Here is a 19,992-nt window from a genome sequence, read left to right as displayed (position 1 = left end):
CTTTAAAAAGAGAGAGAGAAATTACTAACTTGTATAGTGAACGTAGCCTAGTGGCATTAAAAGGTCCTCTCTTAAATCTCGCGATATTTCACCGCTGTACCACCATCCAGACCGCGAGAAGATGAGCAATGGCAATAGAAAACAAACCTGGGGAGGAATTTGACACAGTTTTCAGTCGAAATGACTCCCTGGAGCTCTCGTCTCATCACGAATATGACACTACACACGCTCGGATATTCAAGATAATAGTAATAGGAGACTCAAATGTGGGGAAGACGTGTTTGACTTACCGGTTCTGCGGGGGCACTTTCCTGAAAAACCCAGAGGCAACTATCGGGGTCGATTTCAGAGAGAGGACGTTGGAGCTGGATGGAGAGAGGATCAAGGTGAGAAGTCCTACATTTTAAGGAACGCACACAGCGGTTACCTGTGAAGTCCCACTGCTGTTTGTCTATGCTACGGTTTATAGGTCACCTCACAGAGACTGACCTGGAGTCTGTTTTCAGCCTGTAGGCGGGTGAAGGGGAGATGACCGGTGGCTAAAATGAAAGCTTTATTGTCCACAAAAAAAGGGGAATAATGAAGCCAGTTCATAGGTGTTTCTGTTCTTGCAGTCATAACTATTCCCGTTTTATTCCTACTAGAGATATTCCAGTCAAAGTGAAACACATCCCGTTAACCATGACTCTGTCAGATCAGGTGACCCACTGAGCAATACCAAGTCACCTTAAGTGAAAATTTTTTTTTATATTCTTTTTCCTCAAATTTAAGTTCTTTGTCAGAAAAGGTTTATTTTTGGCCAGCCTGGCTCCAGAGCAGGCATTTTGACTCATCATAGTAGGAACACGAAGTCTATAATAATGACACTAACATGAGCTCTGTCAGTCAGTATTTCAGTAAACCGTGACAGTGTGGCAGTGAGCCAGCCTGAATGCTGATAAATGAAATTCAGCCATCTCAGGTGTGAATTATTAATTCACACCTCAGGTTCTCTTTCTGTAACATGTTGAAGTGTCTGCTGTGACAATGTTCCATCACTGGCATTTTTAATGACATGTTATCATTATATATATATATATATATATATATAAAAAAATTGCAAAAAAATCAACTGTGGATTGATTCTATGTTTGATAGCGTATGGTTTATCCTACTGTGCTGTATACCTACATTGTTGCTCCAAAGCTGCTAAAACTTTGTTTTGATTAAATTTAAGATGCACCATTCTGAAGCAAACACTTTTTAGTAGTAGCCAAGGTTGAAGGTTGGAGCTGAGCAGCACAAACACAATAGGGAAGGTGGAATAACGTTTTGCTGCTTTTTCATGTTCCCTCCAATAGAACTGGTTGTCAAAAAGACATGTAGAACATAACACTGGCCTTATCCTTTAAATAAGACTCTGTGGCATCAATATGTTTCTGCTGTGCTAGTTGCAGATTTGGGACACAGCAGGTCAGGAGCGTTTCAGGAAGAGCATGGTGGAGCACTACTACCGCAGCGTCCACGCTGTCATCTTTGTGTACGACGTGACCAGTCTTCTTTCCTTCGAGAGCATCCCCGAGTGGATTCAAGAGTGCAGCCGGCACTCCGTGGGGCCCCTGGTGCCCCGCATCATGGTGGGAAACAAGTGTGACCTGAGGGACCGCCGGGAGGTTCCTACATCGGCAGCGCAGTGTCTGGCTGACAGCTACAACTTCCCGCTGTTTGAGACTTCAGCCAAGGACCCGGCTGAGAAGGAACATGTTGATGCTATCTTCCTGACTTTAGCTTACAGGCTGAAGAGCCACAAACCCCTGAGACTAAAGCAGCCCAGTGAGAGCAATTTCAGGCAAATGTGGAACCAGAGAGAGCAGGAATCAGCAACTTGTCAGTGCTGAGGTCACCTACATCCTATGTGGATGCACTCAGATGAAATAATATGGTCACGACAGCCTAATATTAAGTGTGCTTTGAACAACACTGAGGCTAAATTCACAAAGCACTCTCATGTCAGTTAGGTAGAAATGACAGAAGCTTGTTATGAGAGGTAAAAGTTTCCACAGTATTAAACTAAAAATTCAATAAAATGCATGAATGCATATGGAGGTATGCCGAATATTTGTAGCACAAACTGCGCTTCAGATCACAGAGTCTGCAAACAGAACATTGCAGAGTGCACTTTAGTAGATAAATGATCATGAATGATATGCAGCCATCGCCAGTACAGCAGCATTACCGCACTATAACGTATCTGCAGAACTCAATGCAATTAAGAGAACTTAATGAAGAGAAAAATAGATTTTTGTGTGAGTAAAGGGACCAATAAGATACACCGATACTGTGACGAACACTGCAAGCAAATGTTCTGAAGTGATATTTTAGTTCTTAAATCTGCAGTGTGGGATTTGGTGCTGTTATTGAATGTATTTGTGTCAGCTCATGTATGTACACGGCTGTTTGGAGAGAGCTCAGATAAAACCTGAGAACATAAGTGACTAAATGTTGCTGTGCCACATAGTTCACTTGAAAAGCATGCCCAAAAAGAAGCTCAGCAGATCTGGAAACTGATGAAAAACACCACAGCTGACTGTTTAATGTGTTGCATGTGTATGATAGTAATAATACACTATACAGATGCAAATCAATAAAAGTGGTTTCATCAGTGTTGTGTTCTTGATGTTTATGGTGTTGTTTTCCGCTCTAAGTGTAATGTAAGCAGTGGTTATACTTTTTTGCCACCTCAGGTAAGCTACTGTGGTCTGCCTAAAAGATGAGCCAACGCTGCTCAGTGAGGGTTATTGCTCCACTAAGTACGGAGCACAGCTGCTGCAGTTCTAGCAGTTCTAGATCCACTGTAATTTGTGCTAAGGCAAAAAAAAAAAAAACTAACAAAACAAAACTAGTCTCAATCTGCTGATAAACATGGTGTGAAACGATTAAAAGCTCCAAAATTAGATCTATAAGCTTTGTAGTGAGAACTGAAGAAGCCTTTCGGATGAGAGGTGAAACGCCTTCAAGAAAAAAAAAGAAGTCCATTCGCCTTTTTGTCAAGCTCCAGAGACTACTATGACCTGGATGACAGAGAATCTACACAGACAGTTAAACTGAAGACTTTACGTTGCAGTATTTACCGCATTAGCGACGACCAGTGGCACAGTTGTGCATGGCTCTTTTGATGCGTTAGCTAAATCACGTAAAATAGCAAATCCAGCAGTTGTAGCTAACTGTGTAGTGATACATAGAACACAGCTAATAATTTAAGCCTGACTACTGAATGATTTCCACTGTGTTAATTAAGCTAATATAATAGTAGCGATCCCAGCTGAACAACCTGGCTGCTTTCTTTGGCGACATCAGAGTTGTCAGATGCAGCAAGCCCGTGAAAGCAGCATGGCAAAGAGCTGTTTGTATTCCTCACGCGGCGTCTCTCCGCGGCCATGGTAACACCGTCCTCAATACCGGACCCCGAATGAAAGGAAACTCAAACAAACGAGCGCTTTTCATACAGGTAGGAGTCTAATTTTCACAGTGAACACTTGTTTAGAATGGAATTCAGCTCGTCGGTAGGATGTTTTTGTGTACTTGCAGATGGAACGTATGGTGGGAGGATTAAGTACTGTTTAGGTTGCTGCCACACGATTCGGTTTGGTTTTTTTCGTCTGTGGCCTAGCAACGAGCTAGCAGAAGGCTAACTCCGGTGATATTGCAGGGTGTACGCGAGAAAGAAGCTAATTTGAATAGAGGTTTCATTCAGTAGTCAGGCGAAGCCCCTGCGGTTAATACCTTCATTCAAAACGAAAGCGTCCGACATGAGCTAGCTTAACTAACGTGCTTCACCGGGTTTAGCCGTTTCATTATAAGTTATCTGATGGGCAGCAGACTTCCAAAGAACTGGACCGTCCTGTAATAAAATAATTTGAGGACACCTAATAATAATAAGAAAAATGTGGAGGCGTTAGCTTAAAATATTGAACTAGCATTAACCTTTGAACTCTTAACTGTTTGAATACTCAGTTCATGCAATTGCTTGTTTTCCTTTTTTTTTTTTTTTTTTTTTTTTAATGCAGCCGTTATTCAGCATGAATTTGGCAGAAATATGGGACAACGCCAAGAAGGGTCGAGAGTACGCCTTGCTTGGGAACTATGACTCCTCCATTGTGTACTACCAGGGTGTCATTCAACAGATCCACAAACACTGTCAGTCCCTCAGAGACCCTGCGCTTAAAGTCAAGTGGCAACAGGTGAGTCCTCGGGACCACTGACTACTGTTACACCAGTTACACAGTATTTATGACTTAATCCTGGATGAAAAACTTAAATTTGTTGGCAACTATTGGTTATTTGTTTAAGATGGAATAGTTAGGAGTGCTTTTCTCTGTGTCATTTCCCGTGTTTGTTGTGATTGATAACGTGTTCGTTTATTTGTGAAGAAGACACCTGAAACACTTAAATTAAAAAAGTAAGACATTTAATATATTAAAGCAGCGATCCTGAAATCCAGGCCTTGAGGTCTGGTGTCCTGCAGGTTTTAGATGTATCCCTGATCCAAAACACCTGAATCAAATGGCTAAATTACCTCCTCAGTATGCAGTCAAGTTCTCCAGAGTCCTGCTAATGACTTCTATATTTGACTCAGGTGTGTTGGATCAGGGCAGTGACGTGCAGTCAGGGGAGGCAGGTGAGGCACGGCCTCACCTGTCATCGTGGAAATATAAAATTAAAAAATAAATTAAATGGTTATATTCATTCAGTGATTTGTATTTTAAAGTTCTTTTCCATTTAACTACACCATTTTTAGATTAGTTTTTTCAAAATCGCTGAATTTTCGCATTTGCCGGTCAAATACTAAGAGACGAACGGTGAGGCACCAGCCCGGCGAGCCGCACCACGGATTGCGCAATCCGTGGTGCGGCTCAGTATAGTCATTGCCAATGACTACTAACTGTGCTGGCATGCTATGCAGTGAGACCGGATTACTTTCCCTTTGCATGTGGCTATTAAAATGTTCTAACACTTTTACTATATGAACTAAATTTCTATATTTTAGCTGGTGTATATAATGCACAGTTTTTTTTTTTTTTTTTCATTAACAACTGTATGTGTGTGTAATGCATTCTTGTGTTGAGCGATCATGAAACTGCTGCGAAGAGACACTAGGTGAGGCACGCAGTTCTCGTGCCTCATGGTAGGGGGCGCTGGTGATCCCAGGGACTCTACGACTCCTCGGCGGCAAGCTACCATAAACAGTTTAGCAAGGCCAGTTAGTTTTTCCTGTTGCTTGGCCTTATGTTCAACATGGAAGATTACATAACTCAACTGAAAGAATTTTCTAAACTGGACTTTCAATCGAAGCAGAAGATAATAATTAAAGGAAGACCAACACCGGAGCTAAAAGGTTTGCTTCAGACTATGTTAATGTTAAACAAAACAACTGTTGCCAATCAAATGGTGAATAAGCTATATGTTTGTAAATCTGATGTGATGACGTCAGTGCCTCACCAGTCACGACCCTCACCGCACGTCACTGGATCAGGGATACATCTAAAACCTGCAGGACACCAGACCTCAAGGCCTGGATTTGAGGATCCCTGTATTAAAGAACCAGAAGATATAACACATGCGCATGTGGGACTCAGAGGAAGAGACAGGCCTGTGTGTGCTCTGTCTCCCTCTCCTCTGAGCCCGTGTTCCTCACTAACCATAACATTTTTATACTGCTGCTATCTACACGTAAACAGAGTCTGTGCTGCGAGTTGGCCTTAGTCATTAGGTCTTGTCCAAGCTGGTTCTTCATGACCCAGATTCCTCTCATCAGCGATAAAGCCAAAAAGCACATCTTCTCCCCTGATGTTTCAATTTAATCAATACAGAACAATCTTGTCCAGATTAATACATGGTGATGTTGATGATGTTTTAATTGTACGTACTGTGGCCGAATCTCCAAGATAAGACGCACTGAGACTGAGAAGTTAGTCTGGCACTTTCTAATGTTTAATGTATCTATTTATTTATTAAATAGTCTGTTGTTTGCTTCAGCCACCGTTTATTAATTAATTTCCTGGAGTTTACTTTTAAACATTTGTCCATTTGTCATTTTATTCTTTGAGTAAAAAAATAAAACCCCAGCAACTCCCTCCTTTGACACCTTTTACCAAAAAGGTGTCAAAATACACCGCCATGGGTATTAACCTATTGATCAAAATTCTTAAGAACAATAATGGCATGATTATAATATATTTTAAAGCACAATAAGTAATTTCAACACAGACATGGTCCAAACTGTAAGCCACTGTGTTTTTGTTATCTACAGTTTGTTTATATTACCTAGGTCAGCACATCACTGGGGGGCAAAGAGTGGCAATTTCAGAGTTCAACACAGCTCTCCTTCTTCATCTTCTTTTTTTGCAGCAGCAATAAAGAATGGCAAAGCATATAAAAGCATTTAATAGCATAATTATTATAAGCACTCACATTTTCCAAAACCACCCTCCTTTTCTATAAATTAAAGCCAAACGAACAAAAATGGCAAGCCAGTAAACTTACGCACGAGACACAAGATCATGATCATTCTGCAAACACATACTCAGAACATATCTGTTTAAAGCACATTACATAAGGTGATTGTTCATTATTGCACTTTCATCAATTAGTATTTATTTGCTAAATAACTGATCCTGTCATTACAGGTTCAGACCCTTTTTCTTTTTGTATTTTCCTCAGATTTAGTCATCTAATTCTTACAGTAACTGTAATAAAGACTGTAATTTAGACTGAATGAACAACACAAGTCACGTCTATGCCATTACATTCTGCTGTTAATTATGTTTAGTTTTATCACTCACTAAGTTTTCCAGTTAGTCTCTGTAAAGTTACTCAACCTTCCTGATTTAATATTATAATTGATCCGATCTAAATTTGGTTTAATTTTGGCCCGAAAGTCATACAGTGACTCAAACTGCTGCTATACCTTAAGTTTGCTAAGAACCCCACCAGGAACTCCTAAGACATAAAAGGACCCTTTGGGGCTTGTTGTTTTATTGACATAACAACCTGGACTAACTCAGGCACCATCCCATTCTCCCAGAAAACTGAGGACACAGTCTGTGTCTCCCACACATCAGCCCTTCCAGCCTTCTGTTTTCTTAGACCAGGGTCTGTTATATCCAGCCTGTCAGACTGGTGTGTTCCCACACCAATAAGGCAGGTCTCCTATTCCAAACAGACATGTTCTTCCTGGTAAAAACATATTCTCCTTATAACGGCACACCAGGGAGCGGTTACTGGTATCCATGAAAACTAGTCCAGTTGTATAAAGTTCTGAGTTTTCCCTACTGTCTTTAATTTAAAAAGTTGAGTCTTGAACTGCAGGCCTTTGGCGTCACTATTTAAATTTGAAAATAGACTGTGTTCAGATCAGGTCTAAATATTTAACATAGTTTTATTAATTTGAAGTATTAATTTTACCCACTAAATATAACACCCTGACTCAAAAACTATCAACTTAAAATCTACGCACTACAATTTGCCAAGACACCTTTTTAACAGCAGAGGTGTATGTTTGAAAGATCTATTGTTCATTGTCTTCATATTGCAGATCTTTTGATTAGTTCAACCCAGTCTTAAATTTTTCTACTCTAAAATTGATTCAATCTATTCAGGTAAAAATAAAAATAAATGAATGCTCTAAAATCAACATTTGACACAGTTTTCAAGTCAGCAACTATGGAAAAGAAAAACATATGCTAAAGCTCACACAAGTCGATGATTAGTCATCCTAGAACCCTACGATTTAAAACTGCACATGTGTAGATGTGTTATACCTATGGAATAAAATAAAAACATAAAACACTAAAGACAAAAAGATAGAAACAAACATAAAGAAAAAAGCAAACATATATAAAAATTTTGATTCCAAGTCAAGTCAAGTTTATTTATAAAGCACATTTAAAACAACGACGTTGACCAAAGTGCTGTACAAGATCTGTAACCCCAAGGACTATACTAAATAAAAATAAAAATATATAAATAAATAAATAAAATAATAAAATAAAAATAAATAAATAAAAACATTAAGAACAATAAATAACATAAGAAAATTAAAAATTAAAACGTTTAAAACAAGTACCATAAAATACCATAAAACAATCATCTAAAAGGAGGTAGCACTGCAGCCTCCTGATTCCAGGATCCAATAATACATTCAGCCAGTTAAAACTGCCTTAAGAAATGAATTAATCCAAAAGAAAATATATATGTGTGCGTGTGTGTGTGTGTGTGTGTGTGTGTGTGTGTGTGTGTGAGTGATATATATGACTATAATAACAGATATTATTGATCTCTCAATTTGAAAAGAAAAGAAAAGCTAATTGGATTTAATCTGGTGTTAGTAGGAGAAACCTTGACTATTTTACTTTTATGACTTCATTTACTCATTTTGCATTTTGTTTATTCCTGTCGGTCTTGTTCTGGATATAACAGCATGTATTGCCGACAGTCAAAGTCAAGTGAGTCTGAAATGTGGTAAATTCTCGAGTCAGAGGTCATACTCACACATCCATCCTTTGTTGATTTTACATACAGCTCACAGCAAAATTGTTATCTGTGGTCATCTAAGTGAAATCAGAATGTGTCCCTCCTTAGACCTCATGTCAATGGCCTCCCAATGATAAATAATCAAAACAGATTATGAGTCAGACTACTGAAAATGCTAAAACTGGAATTGAAACATTGTATTTCACTGGCCTTTCTCTGTGAGTTCTGTTCCCCCTTGAGCACTAATGTGTTCTTCTGTTGCTTCTTTCCCACCGCCGAGGTTCCGGAGCCGGAGCAAGTTCCCGTGCTGATCCCGGTGAACCGGCGAAACGCTTAAGAACGGGCCCGCGTTCCCACCACGTTTCTGTGAACTGCTCCTTTACGTATGAGCGTGGGCGGGTCCTCGTCTGGACACGGAAGCCGAAGCGCACAAACGTTGAGAAAAACACCCTCCCCTTTCTTGTGCTGCAAATGCGTTTTACGGTCCAAACCAAACTACTGCAGCATCTGTGTGCAGCACAGAGGTAAACACAGACAGCGATTAGAGCAAGACGACAAGTACGCACTTTGTGTCCTTTTATCTGTGATATGAACTGATACAAAGCAGCAAGTTCAGCCTTAGAGCCCAACCTAATTCACAGCCATGAAAATCGCTTCGCTTTTCTCATGTAATACACATGTAATATGGTGGAAAACTTGATGTTGAGACGGCAGAGTCATGCCCCTCTGCCGCTTTCCGCACGCGTTCCTGGTTCCAGACCAGCTAATTTGCGGGGCCGGAATTGAACCCGTTTTTCGGCTGAGCACCGAGTGCTTCGGCGGTGGAAAACCCGCCTAACGGTTTAAATTACGGCACAGGCTCCGGAACCCTGTTGGTGGGAAAGAGGTCACTGAAAACTCTGTGACTGAGCAGGCTTGAGGCCTACCACCCCCCACGTCGAAGAGGTCTCCTGTTGATGACCCTCTCCCTGGGCTCAGACTTTAACAGAGGTCATGGTTTCAGGAACTCACAGTTCACCTGTTTTGCCAGATGTTGGACTTTCCTACAGAGCGTCATGTGGAACCAGGAGCCTTTTTTCTTGAGTCTTCAGAGCTGTCAGTCTGTTCAGGAGATTCCGGTATGGCTCTTGGACACCTTGAACTGAACCAGGTTTTCTTCTCTTGATAACTCTCATGAGAGTCCCTTGAGACTCTTGGTGCCCTTTACATAGTGTGTTTCATTCATTGTTTGTTTTTGTTAGCTCAGCTGCAGTTTTTTTTTTGTATGATGCTCAGTGATGCAGTGCAGATATAATACTTCCCTTCTTCCGTTTGTTTCCAGGTCAGTAAGGAACTGACTGAGGAGTACGAACAAGTCAAAGGAATCATGGCAACGCTGGAAAGTTTTAAGTCAGAGAAGCCAACTGACATCTTAGTCCCGCGGCCGGAGGAGAGACCACAAGATCCCGCTGTGTGGCCCCCTCCCATCCCTGCTGAGCACAGGTGCGTGCGTGCGTGCGTGTGTGTGTGTTAGTTATGTTTTCAGCTTCATGGATTTTTCAGTCAAAATAAGTAAGTGAAGGTTTGAATATTTGAGCCAAGAAAACAAATACCAGCTGTGGGAGCAGCCAGAAAAACACAAAGCAGGGGTTATTTAGGGTTATAATAAGCGTGTCACACTGTGATCTCAAAAAGTTTGGGTTATATTTGTGTTTTAAACTATACTCTAAACTCACTCATTTTTAAGATAAACGTCCAATGCAGCATCTAGACCTCACTCCTATATTTTGTAGGGAAAGTTTTGTTTTTTGGAGGTTTGTTAATTCATAAAGATCCATTATTTCTGTATAACATTGCACAGGGAAAAAAAATTTAAATGCTTAAAAAAAAAATGCTTGCACACTGCTGTCTTTTTGCCCATTCTTTTTTTTTCATGTTGAATTAAAAACAAGAATGTAATATATGGGCTTTTTTGTAATCTTTGACTGTAGATTACAAAATACTTGCTCAAGGGCAAACTATATATTTATTTGGCTTTCTGAGTGTCCATTTTTGCAGAGATGATTGTTAATAATGCTCCTCAGAAACACAACATCTCCATAAGGAAGTGCTCTTTGAAGTACAGAGAGACATATTTTGCATAATTACTTTCATCTCTACCAGCACAATGTACCTCATCATGTTCTGCTACTGGGATCAGATGAAACTGCCTCTGTGGAAAAGTAGCAGAGCTGGTTTAAAACTAACGATATCTGTGGGAGCATTTGGTACACCAGTCGGAACCCGTGTTTGATGTTTCTGCATGCAAGTGTCCTATTATTATCATACTATTATCCATTTGTATGTTGCTGTGCGTGCATTTTTGCAGGAATCCTGTTGCAGTAAAGCGGCCCAACAGTGCAGTGAAGCAGCAGAGGAAGGACTCACCTGGCCTGCAGCATCGTGGGGCAGGGCCAGGAGGCCGTGCTCAGGCCAACCCTAAAGGAGACCGGGCGGGAGTCAGAGACGCCCGAGGCGCAAAATCCAAAGATGATAAGGTCAGACTACAGTTGATTTGTGGTTAGAGTAGACAGATGGATAAATAAGAAATGAGTAAGTCCCAAACACATCAGGTTTTTGTTATATTGTTTTTCCTTCTTTTTTCTCCATCAGGGAAAGAAAGGAGGAGGAGATGCACAGGGGGAGGAAGGGCAGAAGTTGTTTGATGGTGCAGGATATGACAGTGACCTGGTGGACTCACTGGAAAGAGATATTGTGTCCCGTAACCCTAATGTGCACTGGTATGGCAGCATGCTCTGATACTTCCATAATGCTTCATTGGTTCTGCAACTAGGACAGATTTCCACAGTGCCACTGGCTGATTTCTTTCGTAAACTGCAGGGATGACATTGCGGATCTGGAAGATGCTAAGAAGCTATTGAGAGAAGCAGTGGTGTTGCCCATGTGGATGCCTGACTTCTTTAAGGGCATTCGCCGCCCTTGGAAGGTACACACACACACACACACACACACATTCTGTACATACAAACTTTACCTATTTCCTTAGTGGGGTTTAAAAAAAAATTAGCAAGTAACTGCAGAAATTGACAGAGATGTTTTTCAGCTGTGAGCCACTCACTTTTTTCTGTAACACACGTTCCATCTTGAGTATCTTGCAGCATGTTGCACCAGCTACATCAAAGTTTGAGTGTTAAGGTCAACACCAACTTCTACATCATGACCAGTTAGCTTCACACTAAACCTCCCATATTATTCAAGTTGACCATGGGTCAGTTCAGTTCTGCAGACCTGTGTTATGTCTTTACAAACTCCCTTACCTAATTAATATATCAAACTTATCATTTCTCTTCTAACATTAGTAATTATGTCTTCTAGCATGGCATAAAAGATTGCATCAACAACTTACTAGTTCCAGATGAACACAGCATAAAATTGTGCTGAAGTTTTTCACAGCCAAAATGTTCTTGTTTTTAAATATAGAAAATATTTTTTTTGGGGGGGGGGGGGGGCAAGATAGCACTGAGAGACTGACAGACATCTCTAAAAAGACAACTAAATAATCAAATAATGTTAATTTGTGATAACCTCGCTCTCAAAAAAATAAAGGACTGAAGAGGAAGCTGACAACATAGTTTTAAGAAGAACCATGCAGTAAATGGCATTTGATAAAATGGAAGATACCTGCTGCTTGCATATGTAATGTCATTCATTTTATTTAAAAGCAGTGGATCGGTACATAATGTTTTTTATTTGTTTGCTTTTTTAGTTTTCTGTTTATTTCGGTTAATTTTTGTGCAGTTCTAAGGCTGTATAGGATATTTTAAACAAATGCAGGCTATGAAATTAGCTAATTTTCAGCAGTGAAGTTGACAGTAATGGACTAATTTGGTGCAGAGCAGGTTGTTACAACTACCATCACTGTTAGTTTAGCTCATGGGTAGCAGTCATCAGTTTAACATTTAAGCTGATGATGCTCTTTAGTGTCTCTTGCCAAACTGCTCTTTCATGCTGTGGCTGGGGGTTGTAAAGCAGCAGTGATAGTATGATAATCTATGTAACATCTGCTAATACACTGCAGAATGGAGCTGGCTAAACCTACGAAGAGTGTCAATTTTGGAGGCAGCCGTAGCACAGCCTGGCTGATCACTTAGTCTGGTCACAAATAAAATGTTTTTACAGAGTTATGGTCTGAATGACCAATCAGAGCATGTTCTTCTGCATCAGCCTTGGTTAAACTTCCATCATGTGAGGTCTCTTCCCCTGAGGCCCACCATGTGAGGGTTAATACTTTGTTTTTTTACAGCAGCACAATGCTTTTCATTTATCTTATATAGGCATGCGTAATTAAACTCTTCACTACTTTGAAAAAGACGGACAGGCATTTTTTTTTAATCGCTGAAAATGGTGTAAAATTAAAGAATGATAAGTCAGTTGTAGAGAGGAACAGATTAATGGTTGTTTTCTCAGTGCACAGGTAGACTGGAGGTATGTTTTTCATTAACACTGACATTTAGGTCTATGAAGTTCTGTTTTGTCAGTCCTCCCTGCAGCAGGTTTGGGTGTTTCTACTCTTAATGTAGGTGCACATATGCTCCCATCTGCTCCTGCTGAGATTCCAATCAATACGACCGCAGTACTGTTTTATATTCCAAGTCACTCGACTCGTTCCTGCAGTCAGCATAACACACACGAGCCTAAATTGACTGAGGCAAAGAAAAATACAGTTTCTTAAAAATGAAACGGATTATGTCAGTAATGCTTCCTTTTGCGGTTTATGTAATCTCTGTGGCCACAGACACCCAGCAGAACTGTTAGACACCAGAGTGGCAGCGATATTAAAAATGGATATAGAGGAGATTTAAATCAGGGTTTGGCACATTTGTTTAATATCACAGGCTTTTAAATAACACACAATTATCAAGTCTCATACTGGGATTACAGGTCTACAGGAAGGCAATCCATTTACATTCAATCTAATATCCTTTTCTCACAGGAGTGAGCTTTAGGGGTGCTGGTAAATGGATTTTTTTCCCCCTAACATTTGGACTGAGCTATGCTCACTGCCCCCCCCAATCTCCTGCATGTGCTCAACCAGCTTAAGTTTTAACGTATTATCGATCTACATGTGGAAGTCTTGACAAGGCAGCTATTAACTGTATTTCCCAAGAAGTTCTTAAAAAGAATGTGGAAGCCGCATGCTGATATGACTGTTAATGGTCACAGTGAAGTGAATACTGATCTTCTGTGTTTGCAGCCTAATCCTTTCTGTGCGTGTACATTTGTTTACATGTCTAATGTTTTCAAATTGTGTGACATTTTGTTTTAGGGTGTGTTAATGGTCGGCCCTCCAGGGACGGGGAAAACCATGCTAGCCAAAGCTGTGGCCACAGAATGTGGAACCACTTTCTTCAATGTGTCCTCCTCCACCTTGACCTCCAAGTACAGGGGCGAGTCGGAAAAACTTGTCCGTCTGCTATTTGAAATGGTGAGTGTGTGGAAATGGGTATTTGGGCCATGGGCAAAACACTGAACCCTTGCATTTATCTTGCTCCCATCAGTGTGTGTTTGTGTGTGTGTGTATGAATGAATAAGTGAATCAAAGTCAAATTATGAAGCACTTTGGATAAAAGCACTACAAAAGAATACAGCCATTTCCTGTTTACATGTGTGTGTGCGATGTAGCAGAAATAAGACTCACAATGCACAACTTCTTTTTTCCTAGGCCCGATTTTATGCACCAACGACCATCTTTATAGACGAGATCGACTCCATCTGTGGCAGGAGAGGAACATCTGATGAACATGAAGCCAGCCGCAGGGTCAAATCAGAACTCCTGATTCAGATGGATGGTTAGTGGAACCGAGAACTAGGAAGGTGGAGCTGTGCAAGGCTTGCTGTTACAGTTTTTTGTGGGATTAATCAAAGATTTTGCAAAAATTTGAATTAGAAGCAAACATGACAGGTGTCATAATGCATTGGCACTTTGTTAAATCTAAATGAGATTTGAGATACTTTGTAACTGAACATGTTGGGTAAATAAGCTGCAGCTGTAAAACTGCAGAAAGGACTAAATTTTACCAAGAATTTTGTATGTGTTTTTGTGAGCAGGTGTTGGAGGAGCCCTGGAGAATGACGACCCCTCTAAAATGGTGATGGTCCTCGCTGCCACAAACTTCCCCTGGGACATTGATGAGGCTTTGCGACGGCGGTTGGAAAAGCGGATCTACATCCCACTGCCCTCAGGTAACCAGGCACAGACTGACAGAACAGCAATCTTAACAGAAACTAAGATAACTGATAACTTCTTCACGCTTTGTGTCATTAGTGTTTTATGTGCCTGTCTAATGTTTTTCAATCCCAGTCCTCCTAAACTGGTTCTCAGATGTGTTGCCCTTAATTTAAAACAGTTTTTTTGTGTATTTGGATGTAGCCGTGGGCCGTGTAGAGCTTCTTAAGATCAACCTGAGGGAGGTGGAGGTGGCTTCTGATGTGGATCTGGACCTCATTGCTGAGAAGATCGAGGGCTACTCTGGAGCAGACATCACCAACGTCTGCAGGTGTGTGTAATTTAGAAACTGATTGTTCATTATCAGTTCATGTTTCATCTTTTATATACAGAACACAGTAAAAAAAATACCGCTATTTGTTCTTTGTTTCAGTATGCTCTGACTTAAACTATTACAAGATTCATATGACCACATGTCACTGTTGGGGTAACACGTAATGACGAGATAAATTCTTGCCATGCAGCTAGAAAACTTCTGATTGTGTCTGGGTCTTTACCAGAGTTCTCAGTTTGTGAGCGCTGTGCAAAAGCTTATACTATGACATTTTATTCCACTAATTTACTTTATCCAAAGTGGCATATTAAAATTGCTTTACAATTTCTCCTTTTTAAAAGCCTGTAGCAAGTCTAGTGCTGCTTCCTCGGTGATACTGTGGCCAGCACACTGGAAGCTCAGGCTTCTTGCCTTCTGTTCTTTGCAGCTACTGCCACAAAGCAGTTGTGTTGCTCAGCACCTCCACTGTTTGAGTATAGGCGGGATTTAGCTGCTCTCTTAGTCATTTTTCAGTTTGAGCTTAAACTACCTTCTGTTTTTGTAAATATTACATGTGGTGCAAAGTCTCACTCGCTGAGGCTTAAGAAGTCAATATGGATAGACTTACGTGTTAAAGTTAGAGTATGGGTGGCTGTGCCTGTGCGATAGATCAGGTTGTCTACCAATTCACAAGGTGGTAGATCGATCTCCTCCAATCTGCAACCGTAGTATCCTTGAGCAAGATCCTGAACCCTGAGTTGCTCCCGGCGTATCCATCAGAATGTGAGTGGGTGTAGATAAAATTGCTGTATGAATGTGTGCATTATTGGGTGAATGAGACTTGGAGTAGAAAGTGCTTTGAATGCCTAACTGAGTAGAAAGACACTATATAAGTACCAGTCCAATATTTAAGAGCTAAGCTCATCCAATGAGAAGAATTGTTATGAAGCAGTCAACTCAGTGACACCAGGTGCTAGTAATTTGCTTTGTCACTGCCTAATTATTAATTGCGTAAACTCAATAAAACAAGCAAATTGGACAAAGAGTAACTGCACACAGAATGATAATTTGACTGTGTGATTGTGCGGTCATTCTGTCCTTGTGTTTTTATCGTCCCTGTCACTTCAAACACAGCACTGTTTTGACGTTAGTGCAGTGTAGCAGTTGTTTTAGTGTAAGACTTTTATCCTCACTGTCCTGTCCTTGGTGTGAGGATCCTTTCTGCTGTAGCTATGCCAGGAATGGCAGGCATTTCATGCACCCAAGGCTGTCTCTGCTCATCTCTGCCTCACATTGTTTTATTGACCTTGGATGTGTGCGCCTCATCCAGATACAGTGGAGCCTGCAGGATTTCATCACAGCCCAGGCTCGATCCTTTCTGACAGGGGTAAAACCCAGCAAATGTGGAGTTTAAAACAGTGCAATTATGTTCTGTGTGTCATGAGTAAAAGTCTTCTCTCCCTCTGTCCGTTCTCTGCTTCTGTCTTTACACGTACATCAGGGACGCCTCCATGATGGCAATGCGACGTCGAATCCAAGGCCTGAGCCCTGAAGAGATTCGAGCTCTGTCCAAAGAAGAGCTCCAGATGCCTGTGACTATGGAGGACTTCACCCTAACACTCAAGAAGATCTCAAAGTCTGTTTCTGCTGCAGACCTGGAAAAATACGAAGCCTGGATGGCTGAGTTTGGGTCAGTATAGAGAGCGGCTGGGATTAGAGCCAGAGGGACCAGAACCTTGAAAGGAGGACTGATAGCTTTGAAATTACTAAAAGCCTTGAAGAGTAGCAGTGGAGTGAGCTCTTGTATTTGAACGAGGCAGCACATCAGGGATCAGAAGACTGGTGCCTTTGAGGGAACATGAAAACGGTGGCGTCACCCCTGCAATTTCACTTGCTCTTCACAACCTGTATGTATAGAGGTGTCAGTCATCCAGCCCACTCAAGTGACCTGAAGAAGACTGGAGTAAACCTCTCACACAGGGAACTTTTAATGTAAACTAGCAGCCTAATGCACAGGAAATGTACACATGCTTTTATACATGAGATCTCATGCAAGAACAGTTGAGTAAAAAAATAACATTTACACACTGTGGAGCTTCAAGCCTTTCATGTCCAGCATCTAAAAACACAGCAAAGGTATTGTGTAGCTGTTTTCATGCAAGAATTCTTGGAAAAAGTCAAGTAAACCAGATCAGAGCATTGTCCAGAGTTGCCCTTTCCTAAGTGTAGCACACAGCAGAAAATTGCTTCCATCAGATCAGTTTTCACTACTAAAATATTCTGCTTGCTTTCGGTGAGCTGGCTGTCCAAATAGAACAGGCGGGAGGCAGTAGTCACAAGGTGTGAATGCATCAGATGAACATTTAGCTGTTCTATTCTCACACAAGTGCAATTTCACACAGAATTGAGCTGGCAGGTTAAAACTGTGTCTGATCAGCTGAGTCAGGATATTAGCACATGCCGCTGTCAGGTGAAGTCTAGATAGGTTCACGGCTGCAGTGCATGTGTGAAAACAGCTTATATTAGAGAGTCTAAACAAGTGAAAATTTTTAATCAGCTGCTAACAGTGTGTGTCATCACAGCAGCGAGATTAAGACATGTTGGACCTGAACAATCAATCAGTGACAATGATGTCTTTCAGATAAAAAAAAAAAAAAAGAAGGTTCAGACTTTCTATTCATAAATTTAATTTCATCGTGTGAAAAGTTCTCTTAAACCAGCTGCATGTGTTAATGTAGCTCCTTGAGGAGTCTGTGTATTTATAGTTTGTATGAATTAAACTTGAATTGAACCTCGATGTTATGGTAGGTTTAGATTAGAATAAAATGTTGCACTGGCACACAGCACATTATCTTTGTATATTTTACTGAGTGATTATGTGTTGTGCTTTGTTTGGTTTTATGTTTTGTTGGTTTTAATTTCTGTTTTTAGTTTATGTTCCATTTAGACAAACAAATGTAGGGACATTACCACTGTACTAGACCTGTGAATTTATTGTTAATTAAAGGATATGCTTCTTTGACCAAAATCCTCGACTTCTTTATTTCATGGAAATATTTAGGTGCCAGTATACACAGTATATCTTTAAATAAAAATACGTTAAAAAAGTTAGTCCATGTTTATTTGTTCCCTGTTGTTTTTATATGTAAATTTACACTGGCTCAAGCTCTCAGGTCATCCTGCTTGGAGCAAATAACCAATAGATTTAACCAAATAACCAAAGACTTCTCAGTTGAATCATGCAGAAATTATGAAGCTGTTGAAACATTTAGTGTGAAATTGAATTCTTGGAAATACTACTGCTGGCTTTAAAAAAAAAAAATCTCAACTCAAGGCCCTCTTCTTTTTTTTTCTAGAAAAAGCTGCATCACACTATTGGCTGAACAGAGACGGATCTGTTGGCATTTGAGCCAAGAATGAACTTTAATGAGCTGTAACCCAGCATGAATAACACATTCGTAGATGGTGTAATGGCTACTGAGCTTCCGTGTCAAACAGATCCATCTGCGTGACACCTCTATGGTCTGTTTTCATGAAACATTGACCACGTTACATGAACTGGCACATGACATAAAAATATTGGTTCTTGACAGCATTAGTGTTTCTGCTGTTTAATAATTTAGACAAATCCAGGTTTCTGTTGAGCGATCAAAGGCGCTATTTGATTCAAAATCCCAAAAGTGAAGGTGTCTTTGGAAAACTCTCTAAAGGTGCTGCACTGGTTAAAAAAGCATGACTGTACTGTAAAAAAATATCCGTATAATTAACAGTAATAAACAGTAAAATTGTGACAGGAAAAATATGTAAACTATAAAATAATTTAAAACTATTGATTTGATGTGAATCCACCGTAAATAAATTAATCTGTGAAAACAGTAATTTGTACATTTTTTCTCAGAAAAAAAATACTTAACACTACCATAAAGCACTCCTGCAGTGTTTTTTTAACAGAAAATTTTCATAAAGTTTATAACAGTCAAACATTACGAGTTTTACATTTATTTTTTGAAAAAAATACAGGTTTTATTTGCTGAATGCAAGTATGGTTGTGCTGGTAATGAATGTATGCTGTAAAATGACATTGTGATTTTTGAAATATTTTCACATAATAATGGATTGAATAGCACTATTCAAGAAACCAAAAAGCACTTTACACTGAATCCATTCTTGATTCACTCCACCTTCACACACTGGTCGTGTTGATCTGTGTGAGACTGTAAGAATAAGCAGCGTACAATGTATCCAAAATTTTTGTGTTAAGTGTCATATTTGAGTAAAATTAAATCTTTTCATGTCTTTATTAGTTTCCTTTTGTGATTTTTAATACAGCATATTCTTCTTGTTTACTTGAAACAGTGTTTTGGATGTATTTTTATAAAGAATATGACGTGTAGCTTTTCAACATACATTCTGAAGCAACAAACATCCCACTTTTTTAGGTATTTACAAGCCAGACGTTTTATTTAATCTTTTCTTTCAGGCTCAGTTTCTCTACCAGAGTTTACATTGTTAGAAACCATTTTATTACTGAACCCAACCTGTAAAGGGCTGATATAATAAAATGCTAAACATGACAGACACCTCTTCATCCAAACCTAAAACTTTATGAGAAGAAGACTTGAACATGACCATTCCAGATGAGACATGAGCCTCCATACTTAAACTTAATACAGCATCTCTGTGTGCACGCCACTGTCTTATTCAATTTAAAGTGGTACATAGAGCCCACTTTTCTAAAAGCAAACTATCTCGTATCTATCAGGAAATCACCCCATACTGTGACAAATGCAAAATGAGGCCACACTGGTTCTTATCTACTGGTCCTGTCCCAGTCTTTGTCAGTTCTGGACAGATGTTTTTCACACCCTGTGCAGGTTCCTCAGAGTTGCAGTAACACCTAGCCCTCTGCTGGCTCTTTTTGGCATTACTGATGAGGAGTTGCCCTTACCAGCCTCTAAAAGAC

At 40.1% G+C, this 19,992-nt stretch overlaps 2 protein-coding genes across 3 annotated transcripts; both read left to right on the top strand.

Annotated features, from left to right (window-relative positions):
• Positions 1–105: 105 nt before the first annotated feature.
• Positions 106–2,576, top strand: LOC115800561 (ras-related protein Rab-33B). 2 transcript variants are annotated; one of them, XM_030758006.1, is made up of 2 exons: positions 106–386; positions 1,437–2,576. In XM_030758006.1, exons 1-2 carry the CDS (start codon positions 129–131, stop codon positions 1,875–1,877), a joined length of 699 nt encoding a protein of 232 aa, XP_030613866.1. In that variant the 5' UTR covers positions 106–128; the 3' UTR covers positions 1,878–2,576. The 2 variants fall into 2 exon arrangements, with proteins under 2 accessions (XP_030613866.1, XP_030613865.1); XM_030758005.1 differs by having other exon boundaries at positions 1,431–2,576.
• A 795-nt stretch (positions 2,577–3,371) lies between these two features.
• Positions 3,372–18,051, top strand: katnal1 (katanin p60 subunit A-like 1). Its single transcript, XM_030759063.1, has 11 exons — positions 3,372–3,487; positions 4,047–4,220; positions 9,833–9,993; positions 10,859–11,027; positions 11,143–11,270; positions 11,371–11,476; positions 13,817–13,975; positions 14,213–14,339; positions 14,599–14,733; positions 14,921–15,047; positions 16,531–18,051. Exons 1-11 carry the CDS (start codon positions 3,449–3,451, stop codon positions 16,727–16,729), a joined length of 1,524 nt encoding a protein of 507 aa, XP_030614923.1. The 5' UTR covers positions 3,372–3,448; the 3' UTR covers positions 16,730–18,051.
• The last annotated feature ends 1,941 nt before the right edge of the window (positions 18,052–19,992 follow it).

This window comes from Archocentrus centrarchus, chromosome 21, assembly GCF_007364275.1.
Source record: "Archocentrus centrarchus isolate MPI-CPG fArcCen1 chromosome 21, fArcCen1, whole genome shotgun sequence".
Classification (NCBI taxonomy): domain Eukaryota; kingdom Metazoa; phylum Chordata; class Actinopteri; order Cichliformes; family Cichlidae; genus Archocentrus; species Archocentrus centrarchus.
The sequence above is the reverse complement of the archived record's forward strand: the minus strand, read 5'-3'. Positions and strand labels throughout refer to the sequence as shown.